Below are 22241 nucleotides of genomic sequence, written 5' to 3'. Positions count from 1 at the left end.
ACCCCTTGCCTCCCCTTGGGGGAGTGGGGTAATAATACCAATTATCTTTATGTAGGATACATAATGCTCATAAAAATAATCTTGATTTGATATGAGTAAAATAGAGACAAATTGACTTGACATTTAAAAATCTGTATTGTCCTTAAATAATTAGTAGATAGATAGTAATTAAAAAATGGATTGCATCTACGCCGTCAGTTTTTATCTATCGTGTCCTTTTCACACTCTGCTTCTTCCTCTATTTTTTCTGTTTCCATCTTGCTTTCCTAAACAAACTGAAAACAGCTTCAACCAAAATGTCTCTTAAGTATTTATGTACATCCATTTATCAATTTTCTGAACCACTTACTCCTAGTGAGGATCATAGGGGTGCCATACTCTAACCATGGGTGGCCAAAGGCAGAGATGTACATACATATGTTTCAAAAGTCTGCTGGTAGACTGTTTTTCTACTTGTTAATGATTTGTGGCTATAAAGTTGCAAGTTGCACTTGAACTTAATATTCATAAAGGAAAAAGATGCACTCCACTGATGACAGCAAAACAGTGCTTTCAGGCTTCTCTTCCTTTTTTATTAATAAATGTTATTTATTCCTTTTGATTAAAAAAAAATAGTGAACTTGAGCTGGGTTTAGACTGTCATGAGACAGGTTAGATTTACTCTACTTGTGATGTGTTGTTGCAGAAGTCTGAAATGAAGCACTAGTCACGTAGTCAGTCTTGCTGTTAAAATGTATTTTTTTTCTTTTCAGTGCTTCATCTGTCATCACACACCAGCAGATCGGTAGGTCTGCTGTTGTTGACGAAGCATCAGCAGAACCAATACTTATTAATTGGTGTCTTGATTGCAGTATACCAGCTCTCTCTGTTTTTCCACGTTAAATTCTTAGCTTTGAGACCAAACTTGCGTGAGGTGTGGTGGTTGTGAGGGTGTGTAATATGTGCTTCAAAGCAGAGAAAGTGGATTCGTGACTCATAGAGCCACTGGCATGGATGGAGAGAGACAGGAAAAAGATAGAGTTTAATGGCTCTGTACAACCCATGAGCTGTTGAGATAGACCTGTGGTGATTGGTTTGGACTATATTTCCAAAAGCCCATCACCCACTAAAATAAACCAACAGTACTACTGTGGCAGAAGGGAAATTGCCCTGAAATGTCACTATTTGCTGTCAGCGGCGCACTCTGAACCAGTAGAAAAGTCTATGTATAGCTATGCTGTCTGGGATTTATTAAATAACATGTTGCTGTCAGTCTAACATAGCTGTGTAACTTCTTTTGTTTCCTTAACTCTACAGTGGCCTTGCAGCTTCCAGAGGGCCTGCAGATGTTTGCCTGTGTCATCGCAGATATCATAGAGAGGTAAGGGGAACTAAAGAGACAGATTTCTCCCTGGGTCAAGCCAGCAGTCTTCAAACTTTTACTGGCGCTGCCACTTGGTGCTCATTAAGGGAACAGGAGGTTTATCATTAATTCCCTGCCTTTGACTCAATCAGGGATTCAGGAGAAAATGAGACACGATTTCAGTGTTTTAGGACAGAGCAGATATCACAGCCTCCCTTGCTCACAGTTGAAGGAGGGAAGAGATATTATTCTTGTTAATTACATCTTGTTTCAGTCTGCATATGCCCTGTTGCACACCAGCACTCCATCACACAGACACTGACTATTTTTCTCATCCTGGAGCTAGAAGTGCTGCTCTCCAGACCTAATAGTTTGCCTTTATTCTACTCTATAGTTTAAATAGAATTTATACTCCAGGACTTAGTGAAGAGAAACATACACTTTGCTAAGTGTTTTCTCCAAGGAAATTGCTGCCATCATTAAACACTGAGAGTGGATTTCTTTCATAGGTGTTCAGTCAATACTAACTTAGTTATGAAATGGACATGATGAAGAATAAAGTGGTGAGGGATGCCATAGACTTTTCAGTAGCCAGATATTTGATTTGACACAGGAAATTTAGATCGTCAGACTGCGCTTTCTTATATATGCATCCCATCATGTCAATACACATCTGTTTATGACATAAATGATAAAGGGTATATACTATGGTGCTCAAAACCAGCAATGGGCTGGGGTGTTTTTCTGTTTTTTTTTCTCCTTTTGTCTCAACATTTGATCTCTATTCTGATTTCACTCTACCATTTTATTCATCATTTACTCTAGATCAACACCTCTATCATTTCATCACTGAAGAAAGATGATAGAGCAAAGATTTGATGATAGGGTTTGGTCTTATCAGTCCTCCAGCTGTCAGACTGAGTACCAGTGCTTTGTGCTCCTTGGTTTTCAAAGCCATATGTATGCATGTTCATTTTTATATTTTGGAATTTTCAATGTCCATCATGCAATCTGCTAAATCAGCCCATCTCTTCTAATGAGCAATTAGCAATCACTAATTGCTTTTTGCACTCACTCATCCTCTAGTGCTGCTCTCTCTATTTTTTCATCTTCTTTTCCCCATCTGTATGATGTGACCTACAGACTGCAGCAGTGAGGATTCCTCTCATGGTCTGCCTTCATTAGGTTCTGCTTTATACAGTAGTTTTCTGAAACATTTAGCTGCCTTACACCTGGAACACATTGCTTACTTCAACTGAACCTTACTAATGCCTCACTGCACCACTCTGCCTCACTCACATGTGTGGAGTTTCCTTTTGAAAATGGCCCTCAATATTATTTCTTTATACATGTAATTTCTGTGTACTTCAGATGAGAAATAATCAGCATTTATTTTTGTTTAATTTACTATTTATTTAAAAGGGACAGTGCACAATACATATTTTGTACCAGAAATGATGTGCAGGTGAAATGCATGTTGTAGTGACATCACAGCAGTTACAGAAAATAAAAAACCTTCGCAATAAAATACCTTACAAAAGGCCACTATCATGCACTCACTTATAAAAGAAATACTCATTATATCCACTTTTCCCTTCAAATGGTAATACCATTAATATATTCAGATGTACTCTATACATTGAAACTGTTATTGAACTTGTCAGTTAGTCATATTGACATCATTTTACCTATCAACAAATGTCTCCTTGTGCTGTTGCGATATGTTCACTGGGGATATGTAGCTGCTCTAATCTCTTAACAATCAAAATCAATAGATGCTCTATCTCACACAGGAGAGGTAAGCAGTGTGTCCCACAACTTAATATGTAATAGTTTTCTGTCTAGATTTACAGATGGGTTCATTAAATCTTGCATGGTGATCTGTGCTCAAAATAGAATTTCTTGCACACTTGCAGATGAGTATGTAAGATACATTTATATGTTTCACTAAGGAAGACTATGGATGATAGTCACCTTAAAAAAATTAATCATGTTTACATTTACTTAATCATATCACAGTAAGCATCATCTGGGCATCACATCATGACAATGTCATCTGCAATAAAATATGAATTAACTGCTTTGCTAGTTGAAGTCTGTTTCTTCATTGTACTTTCACTGGATAGGCAATGTATTTCAGAATAGACCTGATAACAATCTCAAACATGAGCACAAGAATTTGGTTGATCCCTTCATAGGCTTAACCTGCAGGTGAAACACATCAATTTCTGGATGCTTTATCTGAACCTGCAGATGAAACCAGAGTCTGTCTGGTAGCAAGTCTCTAGGGTGTGAGACGTGACAAAAACTAACAAGAAATAAAATGTAATTCAATGAAATGACAGCAACCCAATCAATACTTGAGTCCGACAACCCAAAGAAAGAATGAGAAATATAATAAACCAAACCACTCAGCAGTCATCATTTTAAGTAATGTGAAAATCAATCCAGTGTTTGCATTGAAGATATTTAATGATCGGCCAATGGCTCCATAATAACACAGGACTGGAGGTTAGTGTTTAGAGAGAGTGACAGTAACCTTTGGATGTTGGCACAGCAGGCAGCTGACCTTCTGCCACCGAGCTTATGTTGGGACTTTCCAACAGTCCCATGAGTCATTCGGCTGTGCTGTCACTATCACTACCACCGTCCTGCATACTCAAGAGACAGGGCTGAGGTCCATATCAAAATGGGGATGAAAGGGCTAAGCTGCCTTCAGAGTAAGGAGCTTCAGTGGGATGGACGACTAAGTCTTAATGAGGACAAGCTGCTGAATTATGGCCATGTAGCTTAAATGGGCCCAAAAAACACACCACTTACATATGTACACTTTTACAGTTGCAGTGCACCGTGCCTAAATATTGTAGGAAGGTGTCCCTTCAAATTTGATCTCTCTTTTTATGTAGCATTATGTGATAACTGCCATGTTGGTGTACTTGGCCTATATGTATATTTCATCATTTCTAAAGCATGAATGCCACTAACTTTGATGATCCCAATTTTATTCAATTCATGAATTGCTAATATCTTTATTCTTTGACTTTTCTTGAAGCACCACCAGCAGAATTATCCCAAAATATCTTAGTGGTCAGAGTGTAAGTTTTTCCAAAATGTGACTAATTGACCAAATATGGTTGGGTGCCATAAAACTTACTTTGTTAACCATAATAAGCTTTGGACATTTTTTGTTACGGATCCCCAAATACTACTGTGTTAATGTTTGAGGTTTTTTTTTTTTTTTTTTTTACTGTTTTAGATGTATGCTTTTTGCTCAGGCTTCAGTCATCATTAAGAAACTCGCAGCGTCAATTTATATAAATATCATTATTGATTGTAGTGGTTTTCTTTTGCCTACATCTATCTTATTACACTTTGTAATAAATTGTAGCTATCTATAGAGCCATTGTGGTAAAGAAATGACTCCTGTTGTGATTTTAGATGTATGATATTACTGTGGTGGATATATTGTAGTTGCTCACCAGTGTCATATTTGCCCTACTATAGATTTATAATGAACTGAAAATATTTTTACACTTCTCACAGGAAGTTTACAAATCTTCCTATGAGAACATTTTGTTCCACATGGATGCTTGCTCTGTATAAAGTCAAGCTCAGTGCAAAGTTGTACATCTACAGCCATCTGGTCTCCAGATTTAGATGATCTGAACTCCTCCTCATTGTTTCCTCAATAGCCCTGCTGGGGCTGACAGACTCTAAAGAATCAATTAGACAAAAATGTTTTTAGAACATAGAATGATTTGTACCTTTGCTTCAGCTGAAATAAACTTTCTGTTTTTCAAAATTCTGACACTGAAGCAGGAGCTCACGACTTAGAATAAGTCTGTCAACTCTCGGAAGCAGGGATGCCCACACTTGTTCAGCTTGTGAGCTACTTTTAAAATGACCAACTCAAAATGATCTACCTCTAAATATATATATATATATATATATATATATATATATATATATATATATATATATATATACATACACACACACACACATACATATATATATATATATATATATATATATATATATATATATAAAAAACTAAGTATACATTATTTACACAATGTATTAGGCGTACCTTACATAACTTCATGAACCCTTATGGCACAATATAATTCAAAACATTTCTGGTCAGTACCTTACTCTGATGATTCTGTGAGTCTGCACAGTAGCTGCTGTTATCCAGCCTCAAGCAGACTTTCATCTGTTATGGTGGACGTTGTTTGACTTAATCATCTTCATGTGGGAAAAATGACAGCTGTCTGACTAACTTTGATTTTGGTTCCCTCACCTTTCTCTTTCTTAGGACGCTTTTTGGAGGGAAGTTAGTGGTGTAGTTTTTATGAACAGTCCCAGAATGCCTCTCCATATTTCCGTTCTTTGGAATAGCAAGGACAGATTGACAGATTAGACAAACACACTTTGAATAAGACATTGTGGAAAAAAGTATTCCACCCATTGTGGGTAGAAGTGGTAAGTTTTGGTTTCCTAGTCCAGCTCTCCCATGCATTTTTGTACCCTTCTATAAGAGATATAAATTGGAAGGTTAACTGGTTCAGTTAGCTTGCTGGAGTTTTGCAGCAGCTCATATGGATAGCCCTTGGTACCCAAGTTGCAACAGAAGAGCTCTCAGACTGGACGCCCTGTACATCAATCAAGTGTCAAATGCCATAGGGAGGAAAGATGACAGACGAACATCTAAAGACCATCCTCCAGGAGTCAGGGTCTGCTCAAGGTTTCTGCCTGTTAAAAGGAAGTTTTTCCTCACCACTGTCACCAGTCACAAGTGTTTGCTCCTGTAGGATTCTGTTGGGTTCTGTAAATTGTCAAGAGAGTCTGGTTTGACCAGTTCTATATGTAAAGTGTCTTGAGGTAAATTTTGTTATGATTTAGCGCTGTATAAATAAAATGTGATTGATTTTATTGAAAGAAGTTTGTTGAATCTACCTACACTGTTTTTGTGATCTACTGCACAATTGGAATCAACGTGTTGGGCACATCTGCTCTGAGGGCTTCCTTTTGTCAGCCATTCATTCTTTAGCAGCAATAAACATGTTTAACAAACTATACAGGTTTCCCTGCAGTCTAAGCAAAGATGTTAGTGTAGACAGAAACTGAATAATCACTCTAAATGGACTTAAATGTATTCACTAGCCTAGCAAAGGTAATATTAACAACCCATAATGCACTCGGGCCAGTCAAAGCCTTTGTTAACTCAGTGCTCAATACATTTACAACAAATAATAGTGATTGAGGAAAGTTTGGTCTGCACTTTTATTTGTTTAATGATGTTATCTTCACAATTTCCCCAAATCACAGATCAGATGACAAATTGAGATAACAGCTCTGTGGAAACACTTCAGGTTGTATTGCCTTGTTACCAATAACTACTGCGATGGCAGTATCTGTTGGTGGTTTTGCAGTTAATAATGAGAACTGAGAGTGAGATGTCTTTAATTCACCACATAGACTTTATTTGCACCAACATAAACATAAACTATCAACATTTAGTAGGTATGAATTTTCACTACACTTACTTTTATGTCCATTCTTCATCCTCATCCTCTTCTCTGCTGTGGAGCATCAGCTTTCTCAGCATATCAGTTATTTTGGACTTTGGCTGGTGCTTGTTAAATCAGTATGGTAAAAAATAAATATAGTGATCCTGGTTTTTGTCATGTTGCACTTCCTGATATCAATAGCTTTGATTTAATATTAATAGCAATATATAATACAGTGCACGAGTAAAGTCCTTATTTTGCCAATATACAGAAACCTGAAATCTCACAGAAAAGTATTGACTTTTTCAAAACGATTTTGTAAAATAAATTGGACCACTTCACCATTCAGCATAACTCCATTAATTACACTGCCATCCTATTTCATCTGATTTCTTTTATTAATCTCAGTTCATCATTTTGTGCCCTATTGTTCATGTTGTCAAGGAATATAAAGAATTATGGATTTTTCAGAAGTAAACAGGAAAGAAAAAAGCTTTGAGAAAAGAGAAAGAACTGGTAAGTTGGGTAGGCAGGCAATGATGCATGTGCTGTCAGTGTACCATATGTTTCATTGCTTTTGATGGTATGCCAGCTGTCTTGTTCTAGCGTTGAAAGATAGTTTTATGAACTGACTTCAGTATTTACTGCTGCTGCTTTTGTAATAGGGTATAAAGAGAGTAGCAGAGGGCAGGATGTGAGGCCGCCTCCTTGTCCTAATCCTCAGGACAGCATTCGCATTTAATGTTCCATCATTGTTTTCCTGGCACGAAAACCCTGGGCCTCTACATAGAGATATTGGCTTGTAACTTAATCTGAGGTCTTGTTCTCTGATATTTGATGGCCGAATGACAAATTCGCTGAGCACACAAGGCCAAAGGGCTGCTGTTACTATAACAAAACTGAATTGTGAAAAATGAGAGGTTCTTTTCCCTGACTGAATAGGAGTCCTTTTGTTAGTGTTGTACCCGTGGAGATAGGTCTGACACCATCTACTGTCATTCTGAAATGTGTGGGTGTGGGTGTGTGTGTGTGTGTGTGGGGGGTGCCCAGGGTTGTTGGGCTAGTTTGTATTTCTTTAAAGTATCACACTCATCTTTGAGTGTGAAGTAGCTGGGGTGAAGATCAGCAACTCCAAGACTGAGGCCATGATCCTCATCCAGAAAAGGGTAGAGTGCCTACTCCGGGTCAGGTCTTGCCTTAGGTGGAGGAGTTTAAATATCTCGGGATCTTGTTCACAAGTGAGAATAGGATGGAGCGGGAGGTCGACAGGCAGACTGGGGCGGCATCTGCAGTGATGTGGACACCAAACCAGTCCGTTGTAGTGAAGAGGGAGCTAAGCCGAAAGGTGAAGCTCTTGATTTACTGGTTGATCCACATTTCGACCCTCACCTATGGTCATGAGCTCTGGGGAATGACCGAAAGATGAGGTCGCGAGTATAAGTGGCTGAAATGAGTTTCTTGCACAGAATGACCAGGCTCAGCCTTAGAGATGGGGTGAAGAGCTCGGACATCTGGGTGGGACCCAGAGTAGAGCTGCTGCTCCTCCACGTTGAGAGAAGACAGTTGAGGTGGGTCGGGCATCTAGTGAGGAGGAGAGCTCAGGGCCGACCCAGGACATGCTGCAGGGATTATATATCCCAGCTGGCCTGGGAACGCCTCAGAAGAGTTGATGGAAGTGGCTTGGGAGAGGGCTGTCTGGGCTCCTCTGCTGAGGCTGAAGCTGCTGCCCCTGCGACCCCAATAAGCGGATGAAGATGGTACAGTACGGTACTCATCTTCGGTGGTACCTAGTCGGCCTGATCACAATCAAGGTGTACAAGTATTTTTGCATCAGTTATTAATCAATATTGCAAAAGATACCCCCAAAACCATTCCCACAATGTTTCTTCGGCCATCTTATTACTAGATCTTGCAATCCTCCAAATTTGAAGAAAATCGGATAAAAACTGATAAAATGGCAACCCAATGAGCGTGAAAACATGCACAATTTTATTGTTATAAGAGAGCAAAATTATTGTACATAATGTTTTGTAACACAATAAATAATTACTGTTCAACTCCTGTGTCTTTTTTATTACAAAATACACACATCACATTGCTTTTCATTTATTGATCATTTTTGTTGAACAGCTGTTTGATTATCAATTCTTATTTTCAGTATTAAGACAATCAACCATTTTGTTCTGAAAACCCTTTTTTTCACCCCTTTAATTGTAATAATAGAATGGGAACCTGTTATTTAAATATTATTATTACTAAATATGCACAACTAGACAGATTTTGGTATGCTCCCTGGCTGCAGAAAATTTGGGAACAATGTGGCAAACAGATGTTTACGTCGAACCGCATGTTTTCAATGGCGCATTCACCAAAATTCATGTAGTGTCCGTACACCAATATACTTCCATCAATAATATCGCATGTATGCCTTATAGATATATTGTTATAACTTGTTCACAAATGTTGATTTACTCCTGTACCAGGAAGACTTAGTTACAGATCTAACAGAGATGGGACCATGTGGTCAGACAGGTTTCCATTCCAGTCTTGTAGAGTCCGTACACCAAGTACTGTCCGTACACCATATCAGATATGTGGGTCTAATTTTGTTGTTTCTGTCAATATATGGAATTTTTCAGCACGCATGCTTCGGACACAACACCTATGCAATAAACAATGCATGATTATCCTGAGTGCTGAAACATTTGTATATCTTTGTAGGTATTAAATATGGAGGCTATTAGGCTGTAGTGTCCGTACACCAAATAATTTCTGATTTGACAGGGGCAAGCCTGCGAAATTTTTAGTAGACACCATAATGCAAAAATATTTTGGACTTTAAAAGAGAAATATCGGAAAAATAAAATGGCCTGTCTGATTTTTTGATAGAGCATTATTATTTTTTATCTATATGTGCACTCTTTCTAGTACCCTTGATTGTGATCAGGCTGACTGTAAGCACATGATGCACCAAGTTAAAGACAAAATAGGGTCAGGGGAGATCTTGTTTTGATGAAAGTGAACCATGGTTTTAGTTAGTTACCATTCATTAAAAGATGTATGTGTTTTTGGAAACTTCTCATTTTCAATGGGTAGTTGCAGCTAATATGTTGTTCTTACATATAGTGAGGATGATTTATGGTAACATGTAAATAGGAGCAGAATGCCAACTCAAACTGATTCCAGCACAGAACATCATGTGAGCCGGACTACTATGTAAATAACAAATTTGTATAAAATGGGTAAAAAATAGATACCAGTGGGGTTTAGTGAGTGATTTACATGGCTACATTGATTCCAGGTGTTTTTTTTTATTTATTTTTTTTATTCCTGATTAGGTGAGTTAGATTCCCTCAATAAACCCAAGTGTATCTTTGCTTTATAAGAAGCAAATTTAATAACGGTATATCTTACTAGTAAGTGATAATTATCTCTGTAACCATTGTTTTTCATATTTACTTTTGTAACCCATGTTGTCTAAGAAATGAAATATCTTAAGGTGTTTGAGGTGACATAATGATTCAACTTTATTACGTATGAATTGGTTTAATTCAAAAACTACAGGTGCATCTCAAAATCTCAGAAGTTTGGTTCAATATTTTTTGTCTCAGATTATTTTAAACTCAAGACAAATAAACAAAAAAATTTCATAGATATTTTTGGCCTTAATTGTGATAAGCGATAGTCTTTAAAAAAAAAAAAAACAGCAAACTTGTGTCTTAAAATATTTAATTTCATATCAGTTGTGAGTAAATCACTGTTAATACCATGAATCTGTTAGTACCCTACCGTACACTACCACTATCATGGGGAACACTGCTGAGTTGATAGTTGTACAGAAAACACTTACTGACAGGGTAAAGGTAAGTGACTTACCCTTACCCTTTCACTACTGAAAGGACAGGCCGCTTGCAAAGAACTGTATCAAAGCAGATTCGCAAAAAATTGACTAGGAGCGAAAATTGTGTTTAGAAAAGATGAACAAGCAAAAGGGATGGCTGCAGCCTTAAAGAGATTGTCAAGCAAAGCTGATTCAGGAACTTGAAGGAGCTTCTCAAAGAGAAGACTGAGGCTGGAGTCAGTGCATCAAGAAACACTACGTAGAAACAAGTGTCAAACTCCTTGTGTCAAGGCATTTCTGAAACAGATGACGGAAGAAGAATCTTACCTTGTCTAAGGAGAACAGAAGCTGTCCTCTTTAGATGGAAGGAAATATTTTATTTCATTTGGAAATCCAGGTCTCAGAGTCTGGAAGAAGAGGGAAGAGGCACAGAATGCACTTTAATTTTCTACAGTTACAGATAATTTTGGGTGTTCTGTCATCTGCTGTTTTTGGTCCACTGTGTTTTAAGTCCAAGGTCAACACAGCTATCTACCAGGAGATTTTAGACCACCTCATGCTTCTGTCTGCTTATAAGCTTCATGGGGATGCTGATTTCCTTTTTGCAGCAGGACTTGGTATCTGCCCGTAGCGCCAAAACTACTCAGGACTGGTTTGCTGACCATGATGGTGCTGTGCTTGATTGACCAGAACCCCTGACAGAATCCATGTGATGTTGTCAAGAAGAAGATAAGAGATGCCAAACTCAACAAAATGAGCTGAAGGCTGCTATCAATGCAAAGTGGGCTTCCATAACACCTCAGCTGTGCCACAGGCGGATCGCCTCCACGCTGCACTGCACTGTTAGTCATGCTTGTTTTACTTTCATACATGTTTTTGATTGAGCCTATGACATATTTTAATGATTTAAGATACAGAAATATTTAATTTCATCTGAAATGAATCAAAACATATGAAACTTTCACTAGTTGACCTAAATTGCTGGGGGAAAAAATAACTTTTCTGTGATAATCTAGTTTTTTAGGTTGCATCTATCTGTATATATGGTCAATTCTCAAGTCTCAAATGAAGTTCAACTATGGGGCTGAGTGACTTCTGTGTTGTATCATGGCTTTTTCACTGTGTGCTTCTTGCATCAGGGTTGTGCTTCTTTTGTTCTACAATGCTGCTTCTCTCACATACACGTATTTAACCTGTGTATATCACCAAGAGCATTGTGTCAGTGCATAGAGGATTATTACCTGTATGCTCGCAACTTTCTATTGATAGTCTATTTATAGAAAGTGATTAGTCAACTTCAACCTGCAAGCACTCTAACATGTTTCAGTACCACTGAGAAATGGTGACAAATGAAAAGAAGTTCAGATTGTGTCATAATGTGTTTTCTGCAGACACAACACAAATGATGGCCTCCTCTTCCCATTGTATATCGCATTAGAAACATGACTGTGTAATGGGTTGACATAGCTTGGAGGTAACAGGTTCAGACCTTCATGTACATTGTCAGAAGAGTTATGGTGTTTTTGCTTAGACTTTACTGTTTACACTGTGTTCTTAATGTATTTAATGTACTGAAACAAATGTCTTTAACATAGTGTAGGTCCATGAGTTATTTATGATAGGGTATATATTCCATTGCACTCTACTTAGGCTAATCCTTAATTTTGATAAGTTGCTAAAGTAGAAGTATAAAGTATAACCTAACAACTAAAAAGTGGTTTTGGTTCCCAAAAGAATTTTCCCATAAATATATTGCAATATCCTGTTATCATACATTTTGGTAGTGCAAGAATATTTCAGTAAATAATATTATATATAATATTGCCCAGGGCTAAGTTTAGGGTGAGGTATAGTCTAATTACCTGAGATTTTATGGTGTGCTTTGTATCTGTCTCATTGAGATAATACATTGAGAATCTGTCAGGATAAGTTTGGTCAAGAGGGCAGTAAAGATGCACTATAAAGGGTTTCATATAACAAAATAACATGTTCAAAAAGAAGCAAACAAGACAGAGGGAGAGGTAAAAAAAAAAAAGAGGTAAATTAAAATGTATGAGTAATATCTAGCTGCAAGCCCTGACAGCCACCAGAATATTAATTTTTCCTAGATCTGGCAGTTGCCCCAAACCCATTCACCAGTTTTTTTTTTTTTTTTAGTTTAAAGCCTTTCTGTAGAATAATAAGTCAGCAGAAATACCTGCAGTCTTTAGAGTATGGTATAATGAGGTGAGGCTCATAATTCAGATTAATAAAAAACAAGAATAAAAGTAAGCCTTCCCCAAAAATGGGCTTATAAATAAAGATAGATCAGTGACTAAGCCTGAGTATCAGCAGGAAGGTCCAACTCGCTTCGGTTTTCAGTATACAGTAATGAGTCAGGGATTTGCAATTTGTAGTAATCTCAATGCCCTATAATAAATGGTGTCTAACATCCAAAGATATTAAGCTTGGTGCCACAATAAATCATCATAAGAATTTTAAAATGTGGCCTATTTATATACTGATTAGAAAATTTGGCTCAAATATTACAGACTTGCTTCAGGATAATTTTATATGCTTTGGAGAAAAATTCTAATAGCGTTGTGTGATCAGTCAAGTCAAGAGCACCATGCTGGTTTATGTAGGTATATATTATAATTATATTATATTAGAAATTGAACAGAGTATTCACAGTTATTTTGTAATTAGTATGGCAGCAACAGAATTTACAGCTGCTGCCTTTTCTTTGCCTTCGAATAAGCCATTTTATATCTACAGGGAGAGGGACGGGGTCACCTGCATAAAGTCCATGTTGTGCTTCTCCTCCTCTACTCTATACAAAAGGTTCCCACAGGGTTTTAAAAAGTCTTAAAAGTCTTGAATTTACAAATCTACATTTAATATCTTAAAAAAGTCTTTAAAAGTTAGTAAATTTTATATGGTAGGTCTGAAGTTATATTGCCATAAACTTGTTTGATGTATTGTGTTTAAATATGTCTTTAAATGTCTAAGCTGCAAAGAAAGTTAGTCTACTCAATTCCACAAGTTCCAACACAACAATTTATATTGAAATGAGGAACTAATTATCGCTAACTTTGTGGCCACAGGTGACAAACGATCACAGAACATTCAGCCCAACACACGTTCAGCCATTAGTCACCCGCGTCGCCCAAGGAAGTTGACTTTGGCAACTTTAAAGGACAACTCACAAGCCAAAACCAAGTATGAGGAAGTGAAAATTTAAAAATGCCTGGTTGGAGAAAAGGTCATCCTCAACCTGGTTGACACAAGTGGAGGGGAACAACTGTGAAATGGACATTAAATTCTGTTCTAAGTAGTCTTAAAAAGTCTTCAAGTTCACTTGTAGAAACCTGTAAGAACCCTGTATATAGTAGGCAGAATTCAGCATTAACTCACAACTTTGAACTCACACACTAAAAATAGGATAATTGTTACTTAGATCAAAAAGAATATTTCCTTGTGTAATTTCAAAGAATTTAAGTATCTGCATCTTACCAACATAATACTGTGAAGAGAGTGAGGTAGTCTCTGTAAATGCCAAGGGAGGAAACGTGAGCTTTCAGATAGGATTGCATGATAAATCGTCACCCTGCTGTGATAAATCTGTCACTGCATCCAGAAGTGCAACATGGAGACTGTATTACATGCGGAGGTACCTGTGACAATTCTGTGCAGAAATGCCAGAAATCTGTGGAACCAAAGTCATCCCAGATGGGCTGAAAGACCGAAAGTAGTCAGACGAGTTTCATGCGGTCAGGTCTTGTATGTCAGCGATGAAGATCAGAGTGTTATCAATGTAAGCTACAAAAGCAGCATCTGTGATGACCTGGGGGTGCATCTGTGTCCACAGTACAGCTCACCTGTAAATGTGTGAAGATGGCCCAATCCCAATTCACTCCTTGGCCCTCCCCCTTACCTCTACCCCTTGGCCCTTGCACTTGGCACTACCCCTTGAGACGGAGCTGCAAGGGGTAGGGGTTGAAACATTCCCCTCTGAAATGGGACAACCCTTTGACACCTGGTATGCTATCAGCAGTCATCAGTGTCACTATAAACAGATGCAACAACTTCGTTTGCGATAGAATTCATCATGCCATCAGCAGCTGTAAGCGTCTCTGTTGCATGGGCGTCTTTTTGTGGCTATGAACTGCAAACCGCAGAAACGCGGTCTGTAACACACTGACATGGCATTAAATGGTCAATCAAAAGATTAAGTTGTTTAGGAAGAAAATATGTACATTTGTGTGTCTTTCATCACACTGCTACACTTTTTTTGCTGTGTTTACCTCCATCTCACCAATGATTTGAACAGAATTATGGGAGATTACTCATACCCCTCCGTTTGTAGTGTTGTCCTGAAAAATCTCCGTTTCGAGGGCCAAACAGTCCTCCCCCTTAGCCCTTCCCCTCCAACTCATCGAGAATCGGTACACTCCTACCCCTTCATGTGAACGCACAAAATGGGGGGTTAGGGGTAAGTGGGCGGGGGGGCCAAGGGATGAATTGGGATTGGACCAAAGCCATGAAAGTGAAGGTATAGGTTGGAATTTTAAAGACAAATACATCACCATCAGGGCAAGTTCCTTTCCAATGAAGTCTGTTGCTGTTTCTGCAGAAAAAAAGCCAGTCCTCATTCTGCATGACTACAGCTTCATAGTCACAGAGCACATGTGTTGGACTGTCCTGCCCGAAGTCTGTCCACATCTGTGTAAAACAGTGTGAAGGTCATGAAGAAGAGAATCAGTGGCCACTGCAGACTGTTGGGCATCTGTAGTCTTGTATACAACAAGAATGGTCAAAAATTCCATTTGTAATAGTGTAACAATTAGAGTCCTCAGTTCCCAAATGATTTAAAATGTGTAATTATTCTGAAAATTGCTGTAATACAGATAAACAGGCCTATTTCCTTTATTTTTTTTGTCATCACAAAAATCTAAACTTGTTTCTATTTCTGCTTAAGTTGTTCAGTAAAAACACTGAATATGTTTTCTTTTTACTTTTTTCTGTTGGGCATTTACACAAATTAACAACACAAGGATTTTAGCTTTATTATATTTTAGAAAGTATCTGTTGAAATATGTTCTTTCTGTTGTGTTACTCATCAGGTTGTACAGCATTTTACAAAAGACACTTAAGGAAAACTTTGTGACAGTCTTGGATTCAATTGTCAAGTAATATATGTAAGTTTAGGAGAATAACTTAATTTACCAGAATGAAGTCAATATATCAGTGTTTTCACATTTTATCAAGACTGGCAGACCTCTTGCAATGCAGGCTTTTAACACTTGGGAGCACTAAAAAAAAAGTGTAAAGAAAAACGTCTGAAAAATGTGTGACCAGCGGTAACATGACTGTCAGAACAAAGTGCAGAATACAGTCAGATCTGATCAGTGAAAAGAGATAGTGTGGAGGCAGTTCGTTCTCAGATGCTCATTGTTGTGTTTCCTGGAGGAGTTGTGTATTTATATGATTCAACAAAACATGTGATGGAGGACAGTCACTTGGCAATCTCACTGACATACTGTATGTGTTTCTGTCTTTCTTCATCATGTACTATCCTACATAGCTGTCAGCATACACCCTAGGTGGTTCAATAGCAGTCCTGTCAAATGTAGTGTGTTGGTAAATTAAGGCACAGTATGCACACACAGCCTCCGGACATCTCCAGGTCTTAGTCGTCTCCATCCATCAGAATAGATTCCTCTGTATTCTACTCAGCAGGTTGAATCATTTCTGTCAAAGCAGCAGCCACAGCCCACAGCCTCCCAGGGTAAATGTCAACTGTACCATTAGGAAGGAGCCAAGTTGGAGCCTCCAACAACTTCTTGCCCTCATATCGTCACATTCCTCACAGCACCCACTACACAGATGAGCTGTAGCAGCACATCTTGGTTTGAGATCGCAAGCCACCATGAATGTATAATGCTTACATGCATATGCGCTGTGAATAGGTGCAGACCCTTGTGTTGTGCTGAGTTCATTATAGATATTCGCTCAATTTGCTCCATGAAGCCTGTCTCATTATTGCCTGGTACCCCCTTATTTCCCATGCCAAGCCCATTTCCAACAATAAATGGTCATCAGGGACCCCCCACAATCCCTCCAGAGATCTTTTACTGCCAGTTAGGCTTATTTCATATGTTAACTCAACTAGAGGTTGATTGACAGTGGACTTTAAAGGGCTTATATTGTTAATAGTTTAGAGCAGGGGTTCCCAAACTTGTAAACTCATGACCCCCAAAATAATGGTGCCAGAGACTGGCGAGCCCCGCTATCCCCGATGTGACTGAAACATTAAAAAAACATGCACACAGGAGTCACGCAATGATACTGTGGAATATTTGCCGCATTGCATTGTGGGTAATTGACATTTTACTCACTGTGTTCTGTTTTATGTGCAGGGCTTCAAGGGGGGTTTATGTTTATGTTTATTTAGGTTAATGTGTCTGTTTTACAATGTTAATTGGCCTTCTTATGTTTATTTTTATTTTTATTAATGTGACACCGTTACTCAAACTTTTAGGCTGAACAATGCTTTACCTGTTTGTTGCTGATAAGCTGTAGTGATGTCTGATACCACAGATTTTCTTTCCAACTTGCTAGTAAAATTGAGGCTGGTATCGGCGATACTGATTTGATACCATTCCAATACCAATACTCTGTACAAATAAACATAATGTCTTGAAAATCTAAAAAAAAAAAAAACTTGTGTATTTGAAATCTCAACTTCATAAAGAATACAAGACATGAGAGTAATTATTGTTTAATTATTAAGAACTATTATAAAATGGAAAACTTGCATATTAATTCATGTTACTTGAATGTTTTAACATGAAACATGAAAATACTGAACATGTAACACTTCAACAAAAGCATCCAACATTGGCACTTTCCCACATTCACAAGTTTGTATAAAGGAACGATAGCATATTTACTGTTTTCCCCTTTAGTCTGTTCTGTTTTTTGCTCAGTACAGTGACGTATGTGATATAGTACACACTTACCCAGGCGGAAGAAGTAGTAGTTCCCACCAGTTGCGTATCATTTGGACAAGATCCCAGTAGAGTAGCTACTTTCCACTGTGTTCCTTATATACATTACCTCAAATGACCGTAGTATCAATAGTATCAATATTTTGATTTGTGAATTGATTCGAGTGTGTAAAGATCTGGGGCCTCATGTACAAAGACTTGCGTGGATTTCATACTGAAACCTGCCGTACGCCCAAATCCAGAAAAGTCCGAACGCACAAAAAAATCCAGATGTATAAAACTGTGCGTACGCCCAAATCCAAGTACACTTCCTTTATACATCCCAATCAGCGTGGAATTGAGCACATATGTTGGAGTACCTGACTCCTCCCTCTCCACGCCCACATTTAAATATGCAAATCAGCATAAACGGGGTCTGCAGGTGGGATTCCCTCTGGGATTCCCCTGTCTGCATGATCAGATGATGACGTCAAGGTGGACGCGAAGCGGAGGCCGAAACAGGCGGAAGGAGAAAAGAGACGAACTGAGACTGTTTGAGGAAAGAGTCGCCGATATTGTGACACTTTTCTTACAGGGCTGATGCGGATCACCCCCAAGATAAATATATATTTAGTATTAGTGTCAGTCACACATTAGTTCATTCTACGGGTCATACACAGTCTGATCACAGACAAACTAGATAAAGGTTCATGCGTGATCATGTCAGGATATCAAAGAGGAAATCAAAGACTTTGACTCATTTTTAATCACTCAAATTATTATTTTCCAACAATCAGACGGCAGACGGTCAGACCCAGTATCATCCTCCTGTCACAGAGGCTTCTGTTGACTCTCCAGCGTTAGCCGGTCCTCCGGTCCGCCACAGCCCACTGCTGATGCCCATCCGACCGGCATGGGTCTGTACTGACCCGAGTCACATTAGGACATCGTGAGGACAATCGGCGGAGTCAATGAGCGACTGGACCGACTAATAAATGTTCTCACAGACATGAACACTATATTTATCAACCAATGAATTTTATGTCCTTGTCTCTTTGCTGTTGCTGAATGTCCATCCGGGCAGGATTGGCATTGATGGATACAGGGTCTAATTGGTTCTGGTTCTGGTTCTGTTGGTTGATGTGCTGCTCTGACAGTAGGATGACGTGCCGGTGTGTTCATTATTCTTCTGTGTATCTCCGATGTGCCCATCAATTTGAGGAATGACCTTTTTCACATTATTAACTGTTTCTCAGTGTCACCTCTAAGTGTCGCCAATGGTTCCAAAGCACTAGAAACGTGCGTACGCCAGCTATGGACTTGGCGTGGAGGACCACACATTTCCACGGTCATTTCAGTCTTTGTACATCTGAACGTGAGCGTGGAAAAGGGTGTATGCCAGGTTTTTGTGCGTACGCACGCTTTATACATGAGGCCCCTGGTATCTGAGATATCGATATTTCAGTATCGATCCACAGATCACTAATAAGCTGTTGTTCATGTCATATTAATGAAACCTTTACTCTTTCAGAGTGAAAGCAATTCCTACACACCTTGAAACTCACAATATCAACATCCTTCCTTCAAAGTACAGGTGCAACAATACTGCCCTTAATCAGTCGTAACCACCTCAAGAGGTTTCTGACAATCATCAAGAGGTTTCTGACAATCATCTCACGACCCCCTGCTGGTGTCCCGCGACCCCCACTTTGGGAACTCCTGGTTTAGAGCATGGTGAAGCTCATAACTGATTAATTGGCCCATATCAGCCATAGACACTTACGGAAATTAACAATTTCTGACAATATTAAAAGCTGAATAACTGCGCAGATACAGAACATTAGAACATTCAAGTCACAGTAATAGATGCCTTGATAAGTAAATAAAATACATCTGGTAAACACTCACTGTAATAAAAATAAAATAAATTAAAAGGTGGTTTTAAGTGTAGCTTTTATTTGTTCAGTTATAATTTTGCCTCAGATTCCACTGAAGAGGCCTCATCTTTGCAGTTTGCCACTATTGCAGCCAAGTTCTGCCAACTGTCACTGATTATTTTCTGAAATCTGCCAGATGCAAATAAATATGAAGAGACTTGAGGAAGAAGACAAAACCATACATAAAAGGACAGACAGTCAATAATCGATACCCAGTATGTTTGATGTTCAGTGCATTTTCTCAGATATTGCAAACCTCTAAGGAAACAGCCCGTCTCTCTGTTTGCTCTTGTCATCCTCATTGATCGAGAGTCTGGAGCAAAAATAGAAATCAGCATCCTAGGAATGAAATTTGACACTGTCGTTATAACTTTCCCAGGTTGCTTTGTCAGAAAAGGCACTGGCCGTATCATCCTGACAATAATGGGAATTTGTTCGTAGTTTGCCACGCCTACTTTGTCCCTGTGCACTTCACAGCCAAAGACTGGAAGACCTCCTTAGATACCTACTAGTTCCATTTGTGGTAATCGTAATCACATCTCATCTGGGGAAACATCATGTCCATGCAGACTTGAAATCCTGATAGGTGCTGACACAGTGTAATATAATATCTTGACAGATAGCACCTTAGAAATTGCCTGAGCTGTCATGAAAGTACAATTGATTCCCTCCAGAGGCACAGTAAGAAAAAAAAAAGAAGGAAAGAAAGAGTCACTTTATCTTGGATAAGACTGGGCAAACCAAGTGGAAGCCACGTTGTCCTCTGATTTTTCTTTTTTTTTTTTTTTTTTAAAGTGAGATTTGTGGAGAATAAAGGTTCACCGATGAGGCCACGCTCTTTCCACTAGTGAAGAGACCACCAGTTTTAACTTACAATACTCGTTATTCATGGTAATTCTTAGATAATTCTTTCCATTTGTGAATTAAAAGTACAGACATGTTCCATTCTTCTCAGCAGGGTGCGTAAGAGAAAAGCAGTGCTCAATGGAAAATTACGGTTACTCTTTAGTCCTTGATTAGTCACGGCATTATTGTTAACTTGCAAACCCCCCAGTTAAAAAGTAATATTAAGAAAAATAGGACCAATGGCCCTGTAGCTTACCTGCCACATTAAAAGCTTTGGGAAATGTATCCAGATGCCATTTAGTATCACCCAGTTCTGTGTATTTATTATATTACAGAAATAGCCCATGTTTTGGTCATATTCCAGTCAGATCTGTAATAAATTGAAATTCCAATATATATATAATATGTATATAATATCATTGATACGTACTGATTTATTGTATCAGTCCACTTCCAATCTCTTATAATGGGAAAATTTGTCAAAGTGGCACCAAATCCAGAATCAAATCCAGATCAAAATAATTTCAATACCTTGTGTTGACATCATCATACAGAAGCTGTATACCAAGTTTGAAGTCAATCAGAACTGTAGTTTCGGAGAAGAAGACGATTGAAAATTTTTCCCCATAAGAGCCCATGTTAAATTTTCCGTAAGTTCCCGGATCCAGAAGAAGATTCTGATCAGCATGTGGCTATTATGTTTTGGTCATCTCCCCATCAGGGCTGGACTGTAGAAATTTACACTTGATATCATTTATATTTACTGAGTTATTGCATCGATCCACTTCCTATCTCTTATAATGGGGAAATTTTTCAAAGTCGCACCAAATCCAGAATCAGATCTGGATCCAAATAATTTCACTAACTTTTGTTGACATCATCATAAAGAAGCTGTATACCAAGTTTGAAGTCAATTGGAATTGTAGTTTTGGAGAAGAAGACGATTGAAAGTTTTGTAACGGACGACAGACGATGACACCAGACGCCGCATGACGACAATAGTTTACGGTCTGTCGGCCGGCAAGCTAATAAGCTAAAAACAACTGTCTAACCAAGGAGTGGATAAGCCACCAGTTAAAACTTTAACACTTTTTTGGGCTTTAACACCTGCATCACTAAGGTAGAAACAGTTGCATAAAAATGAATTCCATGTTTCCATAAAACAAAATATGAATGACCTTTAATCCCCTCCCCAACTTCAAAAAAAAATTTGTTGACTCTTAAAATAAATGACTGTGCTTATTATAATTTTGACCAATCAGTTAATTGATGAGTTTTGCACATCCTTAGTCTGTTTACAAAAAAGAGTGTGCTGTAGCAGTTTAAATTTGAGTTGCTCAAACTGTAAAACTAAATATTTGACTGCATACTTTAGTATTTTACTTGCTGAGGTAACTGCAGAGTACCGTTTTGCACTTTTTAGTTAAAAAACATTCAAGAGAATGCTTAGAAGACTAGAGATTTACTCAAGATTTACCAAGATTGTGCGCATTAGTGAGAGTGCAATCCAGATAAAGTGTCTAACAGCCAGTTTTTGCTGGTGATTCACTAATGACTTGCAAAATTTTGAGGGCACTGGGATTCTAACAAGACAGTGAAGGTTTTACACATGTATTTCTGTCTGGAAAGTCACACAGACCAAGGAGAGGCAGCATGGGCAGTGGATGGATGTAACAGAGTCAAAAATAGTGGCTGAAAAACTTTAAAATCACAATGTCCAACCAATTCACAAAGGCAGATCTGGATCACCACTGTGAGGGAGGTAAATACAGGAGGGGAAAGGTGCATTCC

At 38.4% G+C, this 22241-nt stretch overlaps 1 protein-coding gene across 1 annotated transcript in view; it reads left to right on the top strand.

Annotated features, from left to right (window-relative positions):
* The window catches only part of dph1 (diphthamide biosynthesis 1), an 84932-nt gene that overhangs the window by 20234 nt on the left and 42457 nt on the right, over positions 1 to 22241 (top strand). Inside the window, exon 3 of the mRNA XM_030152784.1 lies at positions 1297 to 1360. Coding sequence (XP_030008644.1) covers positions 1297 to 1360 — 64 coding nt within the window. The remainder of the gene's footprint in view (positions 1 to 1296; positions 1361 to 22241) is intronic.

The sequence above is a fragment of the Sphaeramia orbicularis genome, chromosome 13, assembly GCF_902148855.1.
Source record: "Sphaeramia orbicularis chromosome 13, fSphaOr1.1, whole genome shotgun sequence".
Lineage (NCBI taxonomy): Eukaryota > Metazoa > Chordata > Actinopteri > Kurtiformes > Apogonidae > Sphaeramia > Sphaeramia orbicularis.
The sequence above is the reverse complement of the archived record's forward strand: the minus strand, read 5'-3'. Positions and strand labels throughout refer to the sequence as shown.